The sequence below is a fragment of the Cherax quadricarinatus genome, chromosome 25 (assembly GCF_038502225.1).
Source record: "Cherax quadricarinatus isolate ZL_2023a chromosome 25, ASM3850222v1, whole genome shotgun sequence".
Lineage (NCBI taxonomy): Eukaryota > Metazoa > Arthropoda > Malacostraca > Decapoda > Parastacidae > Cherax > Cherax quadricarinatus.
In genome coordinates this window covers 20,335,858-20,355,688 of record NC_091316.1, presented here as the reverse complement: position 1 = coordinate 20,355,688, position 19,831 = coordinate 20,335,858, and the positions used below count along the sequence as shown (strand labels likewise).

The following is a 19,831-nucleotide window of genomic DNA, read 5'->3' as shown; positions in this document are numbered from 1 at the left end:
TTCTCCTCCTCCTCCTCCTTCTGCTCCATCTCCTCCTCTTCGTCTTTCTCCTCCTCCTCCTCCTCATTGTTATTATATACTTCCACATATCCAAAACATTGCTGGGACATAAAAATACTTTGTAGATATTCCAAGACAATAGTAAATGGCTAAGGCAGGTGTAAATGTCCACCTGTAAGTGTGTTTGTGACAATTTGACTACAATTTCAGTGCCTAATACTAGTGTCAGAACAAAGATTGGTTATAAAATGACAAGAATTACTACAAATTGTAATTATCAGAACATAAAAATTACATAAAATAATATGAAAAATAGAAAAAAAGGTATATCGGCAACACTTCTACAAGCAGCAAGACTCGATGATGCTGTCACATGAGCATCCAGTGCCAACTTCTTGGCCTCATATCTCGGTAAGTACTGACCCTAAATTTTTTTTTTATTTCAAAATACTTACAAAAATGTGCTCTTTTTTTTCTATAAAAAAAAAATTATTCTTCTTTTCAAAATGTTCGGGGTGCTGCGCGAGTAAACGTATATATACGTTTGGACTGTTTAAGGGTTAAGGTCAAAACAATTTTATGAAGGTTTATACCAGTGCATAAATACTGTAATGAAGTTCCTGCATCTGGTTCTTCAGCAATGAAAGTGCACACTGGATGTACAGTATAGGCATTAAAATAAAATTATTTATATATATGGTACAACATATTTCACACAAATTATTTTCAAATATTGATGTATGAATTCATGACAATATTTAATGAAGAACTTTATATTTTTCAGGAATAGCTGTTTATTTGTCACCAATTTTGAGTAATAATCATTAACTATATTATGAGGAAAATCTGCAAAAAAAGATTTGCAATGCCTACAAAAATCAATATCTGGAATACATGTATGCATATAATTATAAAGCCTTTCTTCTTCACACCATTTATAACTTAAGAGAACACTCAGGATACATGCAGTTTATAAATTAATATACTATATTGTTTAGAACTTACCTACCACTTTTGGTAAATACATTTACTAAGTTATAAAAAATCAAATTGCAAACAAGATATAATATGAACATCTGAAAAATAAATGTCCATAATATAACAGTGTTGCCATATAAAAAAATTTAAATTATAATGAACATAAAATATTCAGTCTCATAATGAAAGACCGTGTAGAAAAATACCTATTGATGCTTTATTTACATTATGACACCCTGTGTTTCTTGCATTAATAAATTAAATTTACTCAACTAAACACTGTCCTCCTAACATGCTCAATTATTTCTATATGCATACAAGAACACTGCACATATATAAAGACCAGAGACAGATAGCACAAAGATGAGTTTCCATATATAATTCAGCATATTGTCTAAATCACAGGCAGAAACAGTCCTTCAGTCATTAACTGAATGATCTTAATGTAAAATTTGTGCTACTACCCAGTTCAGCAAATTATGTTCACAGCATATGCATTATGTTCAAAGCATATGCATTATGTTCACAGCATATACATTATGTTCACAGCATATGCACTATGTGCACTATGTTCACAGCATACACATTATGTTCACAGCATATGTAGTAACATCATGCCACCGATAGCTCCTATGACTGTTCATTATGTGACAAACATTACACATGGGTATGTGCTACTGGCCACTAAATGAGAAGTCCACATCTGACCAAACAGCTTCAAGGTCACTTTCCTCCACTTCTCCCTGGAAGAGAAATACAAAATCAAATTATAAAATGTGTCCTGTATATGTTGTCGACTCCTATCCCCATGGTAAGCACCTATTGCACAATGTTATGCCCTGCCTTACAAATTCACCTTGGTCATCTTACTTCACCTTACTCATTGAGATTGAGTAGCCTTATAGAAAGCATGTCAAAAAGAGAAATGGCAGAGATCAATTATATACAGTTAAGGAGACAAGGTAGAGAAGTTAGCTACAGCAAGTACTAATAATGACTAAAGGCAAATTAGTGATCCTTTAAGTTAGGATGGTCTGGAGTTGCGATAATTTTGAGCTACGATTTACCCTCATAAAGAAATTTAGTTTTGAGCTACATGAAAAATTTGATACACACACATTTGTGGTTTATTATGCCATCTTTTGTACTACCAAGTTATCATGGCCCCTAAAGTGTGCAGTAAATAGGCAAGCACTCTGAAGATCATGAAAAGAAAGAAAGAAAGAAAAAGAGAGAGAGAGAGAGAGAGAGAGAGAGAGAGAGAGAGAGAGAGAGAGAGAGAGACAGAGAGAGAGACAGAGAGACAGAGAGAGAGACAGAGAGAGAGACAGAGAGAGAGAGAGAGACAGAGAGAGAGAGACAGAGAGAGAGAGAGACAGAGAGAGAGAGAGACAGAGAGAGAGAGAGAGAGAGAGAGAGAGAGAGAGAGAGAGAGAGAGAGAGAGAGAGAGAGAGAGAGAGACAGACAGAGAGAGAGAGACAGAGAGAGAGACAGAGAGAGAGACAGAGACAGAGAGAGAGACAGAGACAGAGACAGAGAGAGAGAGAGAGAGACAGAGAGAGACAGAGACAGAGAGAGAGAGACAGAGAGAGAGAGAGAGACAGAGAGAGAGAGACAGAGAGAGAGAGACAGAGAGAGAGAGACAGAGAGAGAGAGAGAGAGAGAGAGAGAGAGAGAGAGAGAGAGAGAAAATTATATATATATACAGTGGACCCCCGCATAGCGACCTTAATCCGTGCAAGAGGGCTGGCTGTTATGCGAAATGTTCGGTATGTGAATGAATTTTCCCCATAAGAAATAATGGAAATCAAATTAATCCGTGCAAGACACCCAAAAGTATGAAAAAAAAAAATTTTTACCACATGAAATGTTAATTTTAATACACACAAACTGAAAAAGGCATGCACAATTACATGACACTTACTTTTATTGAAGATCTGGTGATGATTGATGGGATGGGAGGAGGGGAGAGAGTGTGTTAGTGTTTAGAAGGGGAATCCCCTTCCATTAAGACTTGAGGTGTCGAGTCCTTTTCTGGGGTTACTTCCCTTCTTCTTTTAATGCCACTAGGACCAGCTTCAGAGTCACTGGACTTCTTTCGCACAACATATCTGTCCATAGTGGCCTGTACCTCTCGTTCCTTTATGATTTGTCTAAAGTGGTTCACAACATTGTCATTGTAACAGTCACCAGCACGGCTTGCAATAGCTGTGTGAGGGTGATTTTCATCAAAAAAGGTTTGCACTTCAAGCCATTTTGCACACATTTCCTTAATCTTTGAAGTAGGCAATTCCTTCAATTTCTCTCTCCCCTCCTTTGAACCAGTTTCCCCAGGTCTGGCCTCTTGCTCTGAAGTTGATCTATCAGCTCATCAGTGGTTAGTTCTTCATTGTCCTCCTCCACCAACTCTTCCACATCCTCCCCACTAACCTCCAACCCCAAGGACTTCCCCAATGCCACAATTGATTCCTCAACTGGTATACTCCTCTCAGGGTTAGCCTCAAACCCTTCAAAATCCCTTTTGTCTACACATTCTGGCCACAGTTTCTTCCAAGCAGAGTTCAAGGTCTTCTTAGTCACTCCCTCCCAAGCCTTACCTATAAGGTTTATACAATTGAGGATATTAAAGTGATCTCTCCAAAACTCTCTTAGAGTCAGTTGAGTTTCTGAGGTCACTACAAAGCACCTTTCAAACAGAGCTTTTGTGAACAGTTTTTTGAAGTTTGCAATAACCTGCTGGTCCATGGGCTGCAGGAGAGGAGTGGTATTAGGAGGCAAAAACTTCACCTTAATGAAGCTCATGTCCCCATAAAGTCGCTCTGCCACGTCTGTAGGATGACCAGGGGCATTGTCTAACACCAGGAGGCACTTAAGTTCTAATTTCTTTTCAGTTAGGTAATCTTTGACATTGGGGGCAAATGCATGGTGTAACCAGTTATAGAAAAAGTCCCTAGTGACCCATGACTTACTGTTTGATCTCCACAGCTCACACAAATTATCCTTGAGGACATTCTTTTGCCTGAACGCTCTGGGAGTTTCAGAGTGATACACTAATAAAGGCTTAACTTTGCAATCACCACTAGGATTGGAACACATCAACAAAGTAAGCCTGTCTTTCATAGGCTTATGTCCTGGGAGTGCCTTTTCTTCCTGAGTAATGTAGGTCCTGCTTGGCATTTTCTTCCAAAACAGGCCTGTTTCATCACAATTAAACACTTGTTCAGGTTTCAGTCCTTCAGTTTCTATGTACTCCTTGAATTCCTGCACATATTTTTCAGCCGCTTTGTGGTCCGAACTGGCAGCCTCACAATGCCGTATCACACTATGTATGCCACTACGCTTCTTAAATCTCTCAAACCAACCTTTGCTGGCCTTAAATTCACTCACATCATCACTAGTTGCAGGCCTTTTTTTAATTAAATCCTCATGCAACTTCCTAGCCTTTTCGCTTATGATAGCTTGAGAAACGCTATCTCCTGCTAGCTGTTTTTCATTTATCCACACCAATAAGAGTCTCTCAACATCTTCCATCACTTGCGATCTCTGTTTCGAAAACACAGTTAAACCTTTGGCAAGAACAGCTTCCTTGATTGCCTTTCTGTTGCCCACAATAGTACAGATGGTTGATTTGGGTTTCTTGTACAACCTGACCAGGTCGGTGATACGCACTCCACTTTCATACTTATCAATGATCTCTTTCTTCATCTCTATTGGAATTCTAACCCTTATTGCTGTAGGGTTGGAACTAGAAGCTTTCTTGGGGCCCATGGTCACTTATTTTCCAGAAACAGCACCGAAAACACTGTAATAATACGAAATATTCCGATTGTATGCTTGAATGTTACCGCGGAGGCTGGCTGGTAAACAATGCCACCGGCGGAACATATGAGGCTGGCTCAGGCCGCACATTGGACGCGTCTCGGACGAAGGGCGCTGAGCGGGTTTTTGGGCGGTATGCGGGGCAAAATTTTAGCGATCAAAGCGTCTGGTATGCGGATTGTCCGTTATGCAAGGCGTCCGGTATGCGGGGGTCCACTGTATATACATATATATGCAATAAGATCACAGTAAACAGGTGATTTTAAAATATGCAAAACAACCACTCTGAAAGATTAGAGAAATTCCAAGCGCTTTCGTGACTACTCACATTATCAAGGAACTATAATGTGAGTAGTCACGAAAGCGCTTGGAATTTCTCTATTCTTTCAGAGTGGTTGTTTTGCATTTACACATTATATATATATATATATATATATATATATATATATATATATATATATATATATATATATATATATACAGGAAGGCCCCGGCTTTATGGCGTTTCACTTTATGGCGTTCCGCTAATACGGATATTTCAAATTATGACCAAAACTCGCTATACGGCTCCCCCCACCTGACTTTCTAATACGCTCACCGTGCCCCACCCTGTTTGTTTACATTCTCCATGAGCTCAGTAAGCACTAAGTCTCTCCATTTTGTCTGGAAACTCCAAAATTTCAAATGTTTTTAAAAGTTATTTCATATTTTATATATACTCTGATAATTATACTTATGTATACCTGTACCTAAATAAACTTACATACTGCGCTGGCATGCAGGTACACATTAAAATTGGTAAGTGTCTTATGTCTCCAGACGTCATATTAGTAATGATAATAATAATCATCGAGTCATTTAAATGTCGTATATTACGTTAATATACACATTTTCATTAATCCATCCATGATATTTTTTTTAAATTATATAATAAACACGATACATAACATAAAAAGATGATAAATACACCCCACAATAGAATAAATAAACAAATATAAGATGTGGGAGCCACATAACTTGTACAAGTGATGGCAAAAATAACATTTTCTCTAATCTAACATAAGAGAAAATGTGTTACTGGGGGTAACTGTAGAAAATTATTCCTTTCGTATGTATGTAAGTAAGTTTATTCAGGTATACACAAATACAGTTACATAGATTATCATACATAACAACATATGTGTAGAGAACATAGGATAACCCAAAAAAAGTCAGAGTGACTTATTTCCATTGCCTTCACTCAGAGCATCATTTCTTCTCAAAATGATGTTACATGAGAATGGGAGTGTTCTTCTTTATTTATTCTACCGTATCAATGTAGAGACAACCTGTACACAATGTAACTTGTACACAAACCAGACGTGTACACTGTTTACAAAACTTACCTTCGCCTGGTTTGTTTACATAACTCTGCGCCTGTCCTCTCTCATGCACTCATTCTTTCTCTCATTTATTCGTTTTATCTCATTTACTTACTCCTGACCCTACATTAAGACTATAAATATTTTAAGGTAAGTAATGAGTGAACTGTATATACATTTTATCGCTCTGGGATGCTTAAATATCATAGAATAGTATGTGTGGGTGGGTTGGCCTGGTATGGTAGCCTGGCTGACACCATACATACCACACTTGATTTCTTACAATAAATACTACTTGTCTCACCCTAGATTAAGACTATAAATATTTTAAGGTAAGTAATGAGTGAACTGTATATACATTTTATCGCTCTGGGATGCTTAAATATCATAGAATAGTAGGTGTGGGTGGGTTGGCCTGGTATGGTAGCCTGGCTGACACCATACATACCACACTTGATTTCTTACAATAAATACTACTTGTCTCACCCTAGATTAAGACTATAAATATTTTAAGGTAAGTAATGAGTGCACTATGTGTGTATTGTACTTTTTTATTGTTTTTTGATGCCTGGTTCTATTGCTAACATAATATATGTTAGTGTAAACTTGTTATCTAGTGTTTGTATGCATTTGTAAGTGGAAAAAAAGGGTGTTCCACTTTACGGCGGTTTCCGCTTTACGGCGGTAGCCTGGAACCTAACCCGCCGTATAAGTGGGGCCCTCCTGTATATATATACATATATATATTTATATATATATATATATATATATATATATATATATATATATATATATATATACATGTATATATATATATATATATATATATATATATATATGCAAAACAACCACTCTGAAAGAATAGAGAAATTCCAAGCGCTTTCGTGACTACTCACATTATCAAGGAACTACAGTAAAGCATCCAAGGAAGCTATTTAAGGGGTCTGGTCGGCACCTCACTATCAGATCCCACAACGGTTTAAACACGGACGCGCATCCAACTTGGAAAGGTCCTTGGCACAACTCACCCCTACAAACTATTCTACCCAAGAAATAAGAAATTTTAAAGATTATTTGTCCAGTGTATTATTAAATTCTTCCCAAATTCTATTAATTATAAATGGATCTAATTTATATAAACCAAAGGAAATATTCATTCCCCCCAAAATGCTGATGGATGTGTCTATAAGATTCCTTGTAAAATTTGCAATAAAGTTTATTACGGTCAAACTGGTAAAAATCTCGAACTAAGATTAAAACAACATAAATATAACATTAGAACTGGACAAGATTCCAATGCTCTATTTATTCATGTAAGAGATTTTAACCATCCAATTGATTTTCAAAAAGTTGAGAAAGTAGTATCAAGCAAGTCCATGGTCGACAGGAATATAATTGAATCTTGTTTCATAAAAAGCAGTTTTGACAATAATATGAATATTTCCTTTGGTTTATATAAATTAGATCCATTTATAATTAATAGAATTTGGGAAGAATTTAATAATACACTGGACAAATAATCTTTAAAATTTCTTATTTCTTGGGTAGAATAGTTTGTGGGGTGAGTTGTGCCAAGGACCTTTCCAAGTTGGCTCGCCGCGCGTCACGTGTTTAAACCGTTGTGGGATCTGATAGTGAGGTGCCGACCAGACCCCTTAAATAGCTTCCTTGGATGCTTTACTTTCATAGTTCCTTGATAATGTGAGTAGTCACGAAAGCGCTTGGAATTTCTCTATTCTTTCAGAGTGGTTGTTTTGCATATTCTGAAATCACCTGTTTACTTTGATCTTATTGCATATATATATATATATAACTATTATCAAGCAAAAAATAAATTATAATGAATATTAAAGTGACTGACAAATCTATTAACCCTTTGACTGTTTCAGTCATATATATACATCTTACGAGCCAATGTGTTTGACGTATATACAGTGGACCCCCGCCTGACGAACGCATCGCGTTACGTTAAATCCGCCATACGAAGCATTTGAACGCAAAAATTTTGCCTCGCATCACGATAAAAAACTCGCCTTACTTGATTCATCCGGGACATGTCCCACATGTGGCCTCAGCGCCAGTGTTTACAAGCCAGCCAGTGCGGTCGCATCTACGCATACATTCGGTACATTTAACATTATCCCAGTGTTTTTAGTGCTTGTAACTGCAAAATAAGTCACCATGGACCCCGAGAAAGCTTCTAGTGCCATCCCTGTGGTAAAAAGGGCGAGAATTAGTATGGAAGTGAAAAAAGAGATTAAGGAAATGTGTGCTAAGTGGGTTAAATTGCAAATCTTTATGGATGAAAATCACCCTGACACAGCTACTGCAAGCTGTGTTGGCAACCTGTACAATAACAATGTTATGGCCCATTTTAGATAAGTCTTAATCCTTTCAGGGTCCACAGGCCCTCTCAGAGACTTGTTCTCAGGGTCTCCCAAATTTAAAAAAAAAAAAAAAAAAAAAAAAAAAAAAAAAAAAAAAAAAAAAAAAAAAAAAAAAAAAATTCTTATGAAAAGATAGATAATATTTTCCCGATCATAATGACACCAAAAGTATGAAATTTGATGGAAAACTTACGGAATTATGCTCTCATGAAGTTAGTGGTCTCACCGATGTTCACGAATTGGAAATTTTGCCCACTTTGAGCCCTATTTTCAGCCAATTACAGTGTACTAGTCGACAAAAATCATACCTATTTTGCTAGAACTCCATTTTTTCTATAGAATGAGTACAAGAAACCACCCACTTACCGATTACAACTATCCAATACAGTGGTCAGAATTTAGCAATTTTGCCAATTTCACACAAATTTCAAAAGATGCCAATTTCCAAATAGGGTCCAGAATAAACAAGAAACACATTCCTGGCACTAAAATAACATTTCCTCTGTTCATTAGTCATGTCCCCATGCCCCTCTTACATTTTCTTGCTTTCCATTTTGAATTTTTATTCTCACAAAAAATAGAAGATTTACTGTTATGCAGACTACTGCATTAGTGTAGAAATGGTATAAATAATATCGGCACACTTGTGAAAGAATATCAGACTCACCAGTTGATGTGTATTGGACGCTTAGCATGATTTGTTTACTTTTGAACTTTGGTAAAAATCGAACATTTCTGCTACTTTGAGCTCAATTTCAAGGTACTTTTCATCGTAAAACCAGTCAAAATCATCTCAATTTCTGTAATATGTCTTTCATTCTATCAAATGAGACCAGGAAAACTAAAATACAACAATAAATACCATACAAAAATACAGTGCAAAGTCGCTGTTTTAATCCAAAAACACGGTCAGAGTTTTTTTTTCTCATTATGCACTGTGTTCTGCAGGATTTTTTTTATGCTGCGCACACTGACCACATAGACACATTCTTTCAAATGTAGGCCTACCAGCTTTCTCTCACTAGATTTGAAGGCGCTAGAATTTATGAGTACTAGTACGTCAAGGACCCTGGCACATAAGCCGTACTAGTACAGCCGAAACCCTGAAAGGGTTAAAGGAACGGGAGGCACAGAGCTCTATGGACAGATTTGTTGTGCGGCAAAGGCCCAGTGACTCTCAAGCTGGTCCTAGTGGCATTAAAAGAAGAAGGGAAGTAACCCCGGAAAAGGACTTGCTACCTCAAGTCCTAATGAAAGGGAATTTCCCTTCTAAACAATAACTTCCACATTCTCCCCTCCTCCCATCCCATCAATCATCACAAGATCTTCAATAAAGGTGTCATGTATTCTATTCTTAGTATAGTAATTGTGCATGTCTTCTTCAGTTTGTGTGTATTAAAATTAATATTTCATGTGGTAAATTTTTTTTTTCATACTTTGGGGTGTCAGGAACGGATTACTGTAATTTGATTTCCATTATTTCTTATGGGGAGAATTAATTCGGCTAACGATAATTTCGGCTTACGATGAGCTCTCAGGAACAGATTAATATCGTAAGGCAGGGGTCCACTGTATACTCAAAAATTCTAGCGACTTCAAATCAAGCAGGAGAAAGCTGGTAAGCCCACATGTGAGAGAATGGGTCTGTGTGGTCAGTGTGTGCAGTATAAAAATAAATCATGCAGCAAGCACTGCACAATGAGAAAAAAAAAAACTGACCATGTTTTTGGATTAAAATGCCGACTTGGTGGTGCATTTTCGTATAGTTTTTATGATTATATTCTCATTTTCAGTCACATTTGATAGAATGGAAAACATTATAGAAATGGAGGTGATTTTGATTGGATTTTACTATGGAAAGGACCTTGAGATGGAGGCCAAAGTAGGGGAAATGTTTGATTTTTGCCGATGTTCAAGGGTAAACAAATGTCCAATAAATGTCCTACTAGCCATTCTAATACACAGTCACGAATGGGTTGTTGTTGTTTATACAATTATTACAATATTGCAGTAGTCTGCATAACAGTAAATCTTCTATTTTTTGTGTGAATAAAAATTCAAAATAGAAAGCAAGAGTATTATAACAGGGGCCTGGAGACGTGACTGATGAACAGAGAAAATGTTATTTTAATGCCAGGAGTGTCTCCACTGTGCATTCTGAACCCTATTTTGAAACTGACATATTTTTTAATTTGCATGAAATTGGCCAAATTGCCAATTTCTGACCACTTTATTGGGTAGTTGAAATCTGTAACTGGGTGGTTTCTTGTGCTCAATTGATAGAACAAATGGAGTTCTAAAGAAACAGCTATGAGTTTGGTCAACTGGAACAATTAAAATGACCGAAAATAGGGCTGAAAGTGTGCAAAATCGCAGATGCGTAAATGTCGCCGAGGTCACTAACTTTGCGAGAGCGTAATTCCCTAAGTTTTCCATCAAATTTCGTACTTTTGGTGTCATTATCATCGGGAAAAGATTCTCTTTCATTTCATAAGAAATTTTTTTTTTTTTTTCAAATATTTTGTGACACCAGGAGACACTTCAGGATTTGGGGTTACGACAGTCAAAGGGTTAAATCTGCCAAGCAATTATGGCACCCAGTAGGCATACAAGTGTTGCTGAAAGTGCCAAGAAAAGGTTTAACCCTTTGACTGTTTCCGACGTATAAATACGTCTTACGAGCCAATGTTTCTGACGTATTTATACGCATAAATTCTAGCAGCTTCAAATCAAGCAGGAGAAAGCTGCTAGGCCCACATGTGAGAGAATGGGTCTCCATGATCAGTGTGCACCATATAAAAAAAATCGGGGAGCCAGTGGTGCATTGTGGGAATGCCATTTCAGTTGTCATTTTTCAGCATGTCTAGTGGTAAGAAATATGTGATTCCCCAGCAAATCTGGGACTCTTCTCTTCCCAAGTGATGCTCTAACACAGATGGAAGTGTCAGTGAAGATCAATTTCATGATTTGGAGGAGTTTGAGACCAAAAGCAATGGAGGAGGAGGAGGGGGAGGAGGGGAGGAAGAGGAGGAGGAGGAGGAGGGAAGGAAGAGGAGGAGGAGGAGGAGGAGGAGGAGGAGAAGAGGAGGAGGAGGAGGAAGAAGAAGATGTAATAATATTGTTCCCTTGAAGCAAGAAAAAAAAAAGTCCACCCCATGACAGTGACAAGATAAGGGGAGATAACATCTGATAAGAGCTGACTTTGATGAGCGTAAAGGAGGGTAATATTACATGACCATCGCCCTCCCTTTGCTTTTGCTGGTACACAAACATTTCTGTCTGTCTATTTGTCTGTCTGTCAAGCTCCCTGTCTGTCCATCTAGCTCTCTGTCTCAGAGAGAGCCACAAGACTGTGTCATCACGTTTACTCACATCTTCAAGCAGAGTATAGCACTTTGTCTGGATTTCTTGGGTTATCCTAGGTAATTTACACTATGTATACTTGTATTTATGTGTACCTGTGAGACAGAGATAGGCAGACAGAAAGAGAGACAGATTGAAAGATATAGAATGAGGGAGAAAGATAATTAGATAGAATGGAGGAGGGGAAGCAGCATCCGACCCCATTGTTTTGACAGGGGTAGGGGTAGTGACTAATGAGATAATATGTCACTTTGACAGCTGCCGACTTCTGACTCAAAACAATTATAAGCCACACACTCGCACACAAGGAGGAGGAGGAGAAGGAGGAGAAGGAGGAGGAGAAGAAGGAGAAGAAGGAGGAGAAGAAGGAGGAGAAGAAGGAGGAGAAGGAGGAGGAGAAGAAGGAGAAGAAGGAGAAGAAGAAGAAGGAGAAGAAGAAGGAGAAGAAGAAGGAGAAGAAGAAGGAGAAGAAGAAGGAGAAGAAGAAGGAGAAGAAGAAGGAGAAGAAGAAGGAGAAGAAGAAGGAGAAGAAGAAGGAGAAGAAGAAGAAGAAGAAGAAGAAGAAGGAGAAGAAGAAGGAGAAGGAGAAGGAGAAGAAGAAGGAGAAGAAGAAGGAGAAGAAGAAGGAGAAGAAGAAGGAGAAGAAGAAGGAGAAGAAGAAGGAGAAGAAGAAGAAGAAGAAGGAGAAGAAGAAGAAGAAGAAGGAGAAGAAGAAGAAGGAGAAGAAGAAGAAGGAGAAGAAGAAGAAGGAGAAGAAGAAGAAGGAGAAGAAGAAGAAGGAGAAGAAGAATTGTTTGTTTGTTTGTTTGTTTTGTTTGTGTAAAGAAGTTTTGTAAACAATATATTGATAATTATGTTTGTGTGCTTATTGTGTTGTATACAACGAGTGTATATATATACATTGCACCTTACTTTGGTCTCATAGGCCACATAAGTTATGTGAAAAAATAAAATAGTGAAAAAAACAACAAACCTTCAAATACAAGTAAACTAAAGTTTACCGGGTGAGCGGCAGTCGCCGCTGTTGCCATACGCGGCTCATTTTCTGCAAACTTCACGGCTCTATATCTCGGTAAGTACCAATGGCAAAAATTTTTTTTTTGGACTAAAACACTCAGAAAAATAATCTTAACATTTTCATAAGAAAAAATAATTTTTTTTTTTTTGAATATTTGGCGACATAGAATGACAGTTTCAGAGAGGGGCCTGAAACAGTCAAAGGGTTAAGAATGAATTACCATAAAGCAATTTATTTTGGAATTTGAGTTATGATATGTCTTCTAGAACGGATTAATATCCTAACTCAAGGGACCACTGTATACACAATAAAGCATCTAACCTACGCTAAACTCGCACTATTCTCTAATCTATCCATACATCATGTGTGAGACTTTTGTCCGAGGATCAACAATCAACAACAATGACAAATCAACTGCCAAAACAAGCATCCAAAATAAATCACACAAACTTCAACGTCAAGCAGCACCCCATTACCATTCAAATCCCTAATAAACCCCATTTGCAAGATGTTCATATAATCCATGTGATCAACACTTGCCTTAACCCTTTAACTGACCAAATGTTCATCTACATTCCTACCACTAGCTCTCCAAAGCTCCAAAAGTAGATCAGTGTTTTATTTTCTTGCCTTCAAATTTGGCACCAGAGGCCTGATAGGCCTAGGAAGCATAGAATGGAACTTAACCCTTTCAGGGTCGAGAAGCCCTCTCCTAAACTTCTCCTCAGGGTCGAAAATTTTTCAGAAAAAAAAGAAAAAAAAATTGCTTATGAAATGATAGAGAATCTTTTCCCGATCATAATGACACCAAAAGTATGAAATTTGATGGAAAGCTTACAGAATTATGCTCTCGCAAAGTTAGTGGTCTCACCGATGTTTACGCATTGGCGATTCCGCCCACTTTGAGCAGTATTTTTGGCCAATTCCTGTGTACTAGTCGACAAAAATCATATTTATATCGCGAGAACTACTTTTTCTCTATCGAATGAGTACAAGAAACAACCCATTTAGCGATTTCAACTATCCAATAAAGTGGTTAGAAATTGGCACTTTTGCCAATTCCACACAAATTTCAGAAGATGCCAATTTCCAAATATGGTCCAGAATAAACAAGAGACATTCCTGGCACTAAAATAACAAGTTCTCTGTTCATTAGTCACGTCCCCAGGCCCCTCTTATATTTCTTTTCCTTTCCACTTTGAATTTTTATTCTTACAAAAAATAGAAGATTTACTGTTATGCAGACTACTGCATTGGTGTAGAAATGGTATAAATAATATCAGCGCACTTGTGAAAGGTAGTAGGTTGGTAGACAGCAACCACCCAGGGAAGTACTACCGTCCTGCCAGATGACTGTGAAACAAAAACCTGTAACTGTTTTGCATGATGGTAGGATTGCTGGTTTCTTTTTCTGTCTCATAAACACGCTAAGATAACAGGGATATCTTGCTACTCCTACTTACACTTTGGTCACACTTCACAGACACGCACATGCATATATATATATACATACATCTAGGTTTTTCTCCTTTTTCTAAATAGCTCTTGTTCTTTTTTATTTCTTCTATTGTCCATGGGGAAGTGGAAAAGAATCTTTCCTCCGTAAGCCATGCGTGTCGTATGAGGCGACTAAAATGCCGGGAGCAATGGGCTAGTAACCCCTTCTCCTGTATACAATTACTAAAAAAGAGAAGAAGAAAAACTTTATAAAACTGGGTTGCTTAAATGTGCGTGGATGTAGTGCGGATGACAAGAAACAGATGATTGCTGATGTTATGAATGAAAAGAAGTTGGATGTCCTGGCCCTAAGCGAAACAAAGCTGAAGGGGGTAGGAGAGTTTCAGTGGGGGGAAATAAATGGGATTAAATCTGGAGTATCTGAGAGAGTTAGAGCAAAGGAAGGGGTAGCAGTAATGTTAAATGATCAGTTATGGAAGGAGAAAAGAGAATATGAATGTGTAAATTCAAGAATTATGTGGATTAAAGTAAAGGTTGGATGCGAGAAGTGGGTCATAATAAGCGTGTATGCACCTGGAGAAGAGAGGAATGCAGAGGAGAGAGAGAGATTTTGGGAGATGTTAAGTGAATGTATAGGAGCCTTTGAACCAAGTGAGAGAGTAATTGTGGTAGGGGACTTGAATGCTAAAGTAGGAGAAACTTTTAGAGAGGGTGTGGTAGGTAAGTTTGGGGTGCCAGGTGTAAATGATAATGGGAGCCCTTTGATTGAACTTTGTATAGAAAGGGGTTTAGTTATAGGTAATACATATTTTAAGAAAAAGAGGATAAATAAGTATACACGATATGATGTAGGGCGAAATGACAGTAGTTTGTTGGATTATGTATTGGTAGATAAAAGACTGTTGAGTAGACTTCAGGATGTACATGTTTATAGAGGGGCCACAGATATATCAGATCACTTTCTAGTTGTAGCTACACTGAGAGTAAAAGGTAGATGGGATACAAGGAGAATAGAAGCATCAGGGAAGAGAGAGGTGAAGGTTTATAAACTAAAAGAGGAGGCAGTTAGGGTAAGATATAAACAGCTATTGGAGGATAGATGGGCTAATGAGAGCATAGGCAATGGGGTCGAAGAGGTATGGGGTAGGTTTAAAAATGTAGTGTTAGAGTGTTCAGCAGAAGTTTGTGGTTACAGGAAAGTGGGTGCAGGAGGGAAGAGGAGCGATTGGTGGAATGATGATGTAAAGAGAGTAGTAAGGGAGAAAAAGTTAGCATATGAGAAGTTTTTACAAAGTAGAAGTGATGCAAGGAGGGAAGAGTATATGGAGAAAAAGAGAGAGGTTAAGAGAGTGGTGAAGCAATGTAAAAAGAGAGCAAATGAGAGAGTGGGTGAGATGTTATCAACAAATTTTGTTGAAAATAAGAAAAAGTTTTGGAGTGAGATTAACAAGTTAAGAAAGCCTAGAGAACAAATTGATTTGTCAGTTAAAAATAGGAGAGGAGAGTTATTAAATGGAGAGTTAGAGGTATTGGGAAGATGGAAGGAATATTTTGAGGAATTGTTAAATGTTGAAGATAGGGAAGCTGTGATTTCGTGTATAGGGCAAGGAGGAATAACATCTTGTAGGAGTGAGGAAGAGCCAGTTGTGAGTGTGGGGGAAGTTCGTGAGGCAGTAGGTAAAATGAAAGGGGGTAAGGCAGCCGGGATTGATGGGATAAAGATAGAAATGTTAAAAGCAGGTGGGGATATAGTTTTGGAGTGGTTGGTGCAATTATTTAATACATGTATGGAAGAGGGTAAGGTACCTAGGGATTGGCAGAGAGCATGCATAGTTCCTTTGTATAAAGGCAAAGGGGATAAAAGAGAGTGCAAAAATTATAGGGGGATAAGTCTGTTGAGTGTACCTGGTAAAGTGTATGGTAGAGTTATAATTGAAAGAATTAAGAGTAAGACGGAGAATAGGATAGCAGATGAACAAGGAGGCTTTAGGAAAGGTAGGGGGTGTGTGGACCAGGTGTTTACAGTGAAACATATAAGTGAACAGTATTTAGATAAGGCTAAAGAGGTCTTTGTGGCATTTATGAATTTGGAAAAGGCGTATGACAGGGTGGATAGGGGGGCAATGTGGCAGATGTTGCAAGTGTATGGTGTAGGAGGTAGGTTACTGAAAGCAGTGAAGAGTTTTTACGAGGATAGTGAGGCTCAAGTTAGAGTATGTAGGAAAGAGGGAAATTTTTTCCCAGTAAAAGTAGGCCTTAGACAAGGATGTGTGATGTCACCGTGGTTGTTTAATATATTTATAGATGGGGTTGTAAGAGAAGTAAATGCGAGGGTCTTGGCAAGAGGCGTGGAGTTAAAAGATAAAGAATCACACACAAAGTGGGAGTTGTCACAGCTGCTCTTTGCTGATGACACTGTGCTCTTGGGAGATTCTGAAGAGAAGTTGCAGAGATTGGTGGATGAATTTGGTAGGGTGTGCAAAAGAAGAAAATTAAAGGTGAATACAGGAAAGAGTAAGGTTATGAGGATAACAAATAGATTAGGTGATGAAAGATTGAATATCAGATTGGAGGGAGAGAGTATGGAGGAGGTGAACGTATTCAGATATTTGGGAGTGGACGTGTCAGCGAATGGGTCTATGAAAGATGAGGTGAATCATAGAATTGATGAGGGAAAAAGAGTGAGTGGTGCACTTAGGAGTCTGTGGAGACAAAGAACTTTGTCCTTGGAGGCAAAGAGGGGAATGTATGAGAGTATAGTTTTACCAACGCTCTTATATGGGTGTGAAGCGTGGGTGATGAATGTTGCAGCGAGGAGAAGGCTGGAGGCAGTGGAGATGTCATGTCTGAGGGCAATGTGTGGTGTGAATATAATGCAGAGAATTCGTAGTTTGGAAGTTAGGAGGAGGTGCGGGATTACCAAAACTGTTGTCCAGAGGGCTGAGGAAGGGTTGTTGAGGTGGTTCGGACATGTAGAGAGAATGGAGCGAAACAGAATGACTTCAAGAGTGTATCAGTCTGTAGTGGAAGGAAGGCGGGGTAGGGGTCGGCCTAGGAAGGGTTGGAGGGAGGGGGTAAAGGAGGTTTTGTGTGCGAGGGGCTTGGACTTCCAGCAGGCATGCGTGAGCGTGTTTGATAGGAGTGAATGGAGACAAATGATTTTTAATACTTGACGTGCTGTTGGAGTGTGAGCAAAGTAACATTTATGAAGGGATTCAGGGAAACCGGCAGGCCGGACTTGAGTCCTGGAGATGGGAAGTACAGTGCCTGCACTCTGAAGGAGGGGTGTTAATGTTGCAGTTTAAAAACTGTAGTGTAAAGCACCCTTCTGGCAAGACAGTGATGGAGTGAATGATGGTGAAAGTTTTTCTTTTTCGGGCCACCCTGCCTTGGTGGGAATCGGCCGGTGTGATAATAATAATAAAAATTGTGAAAGAATATCAGACTCACCAGTTGACGTGTATTGGATGCTTGGCATGATTAGTTTACTTTTGAACTTTGGTAAAAATAGAACATTTCTACTACTTTGAGATCAATTTCAAGGTACTTTTCATTGTGAAACCAGTCAAAATCATCTCAATTTCTGTAATATGTCTTCCATTCTATAAAATGAGACCAGGAAAACTAGAATACAACCATAAGTACCATACGAAAATACAGTGCACAAAGTTGCTGTTTTAATCCAAAAACACGGTCAAAGTTTTTTTTCTCTCATTACGCACTGTGTGTTGCAGGATTTTTTTTTATACTGCGCACACTGACCACATAGACCCATTATTTCATATGTAGGCCTACAGCTTTCTCTTGCTAGATTTGAAGGCGCTAGAATTTAGGCATACTAGTACGTAAATAACCCTGGTGCATAAGCCGTACTAGTACGTCGAAAACCCTGAAAGGGTTAACACTCAGTGTGTGAAGTATTAAAAAAATCTGGGACTACTTAGTTCCTTGTGGGAGCACCAGTTCAACTGAGCACCAACTAGAGCAAACAACACGGCAAAATGCAGGGATTCACTAATGCCATGTCATATTAACACTTTCCTTTTAAGAGGAAAGTGATGTTGACCCCGAGTTTAGTGGCTAAGAGATGGATGAGGCCACAAGAGGTTGAGAAAATACTAAAAACGTTGATAATAACTCGTGGAACATTTGTTCTGCATCATTTCAATTTTGATGCAACTGGTAGTGTCATCCTGCCAGACAATCCTATCACCTATGCCCTAAGGAAAGAAGCAAGGAAGGAAGGAAGGACTTCGACTGCTTGACAGAGTGGAGAACAGAGCAAGACATCTCATCTCTCGCCTGGACCCATCCTGGATAGATCTGTCATTTCAGCAGAGCCTTCAACACAGGAGGGATGTGGGTGGCCTTACTGTTATGTACAAGGCCAATATTGTCAAAGTACCACACTTGGATCCACTTCGAGGACAGCATGAAACAAGCTTTTATGCCACAAGACGGGCAGAAAGCAGCAACTTCACTCTGGCTGTACCCTTCTCCAGAACATCACTCCATCTGAGATCATATATACTCAGGATGACTCGAGTATGGAACACATTTGTACAGCATAATGATGTCAACGAGATAACGTCAGTTGATCAAATGAAAATGCTGGCCCACAGATGGCTCCAACTTCATCCTGTTCCCTACTTGTATGTCTCATAACAATAAAAATGCTTTCAAATGAACTGATGTAGGTAACAGCTCTTAGCTTGTCAATAAAGTTAGGAATCCTTAACCTGTAAATAGCTTGTCAATAAAGTTGGGGATCCTTAATTAAACCTTGTCAAACCCTGTGTAAAAAAAAAACTTTCATCATTGTTCAACACTTTCCACCATCAATTCATACATAATCACTGTCTTTGCAGAAATGTTCAGAAATGACATTTTAGATGTCACTCCAAACAGCCAATATCCCAAACCCTTCTTTTAAGGTGCAAGTATTGTACTTCCCACCTCCATGGATAATATTTTTTTGACTCCACAGATACCTCAAAGCATCACTCACCCTTTTTTTCATCAAATCTATGGTTAACCTCATCCTTCATAAACCAATCTGCTGACAAGTCAACTCCCAAATATATGAACACATTTACTTCTTCCATACTGTATCCCTCCCTCCAATGTGATAACCAGTTTTCACTTTCTCTAAATCATTTGATATCCTTATCACCTTCCTCTTATCTATGTTCACTTTCAACTTTCTACCTTTACCTACCCTTCCAAACTCGTCCACTAACCTTTGCAACTTTAGAATATCCCAAAAGCACAGCATCATCAGCAAAAAGCAAGCATGCCAATTACCATTTTGTATTTGATTCCCCATAATTTAATCCCACCCCTCTCCTCAACACCACAGCATTTACTTCTTTTACAACCCCATCTATAAATATGTTAACCATGGTGACATTGCACATCCCTGTTTAAGGCCTATTTTTACTGGACA

General features: G+C 38.4%; 1 protein-coding gene across 1 annotated transcript in view; it reads right to left on the bottom strand.

The window, feature by feature from the left end:
• Positions 1-480: 480 nt before the first annotated feature.
• Positions 481-19,831, bottom strand: part of LOC138853202 (anaphase-promoting complex subunit 7-like) — a gene marked incomplete at its 5' end in the record, with an annotated part of 50,643 nt that continues 31,292 nt past the window's right edge. The window contains 1 exon segment of the mRNA XM_070088654.1: positions 481-1,721. Within this exon segment, the coding sequence (XP_069944755.1) occupies positions 1,653-1,721 (69 nt within the window).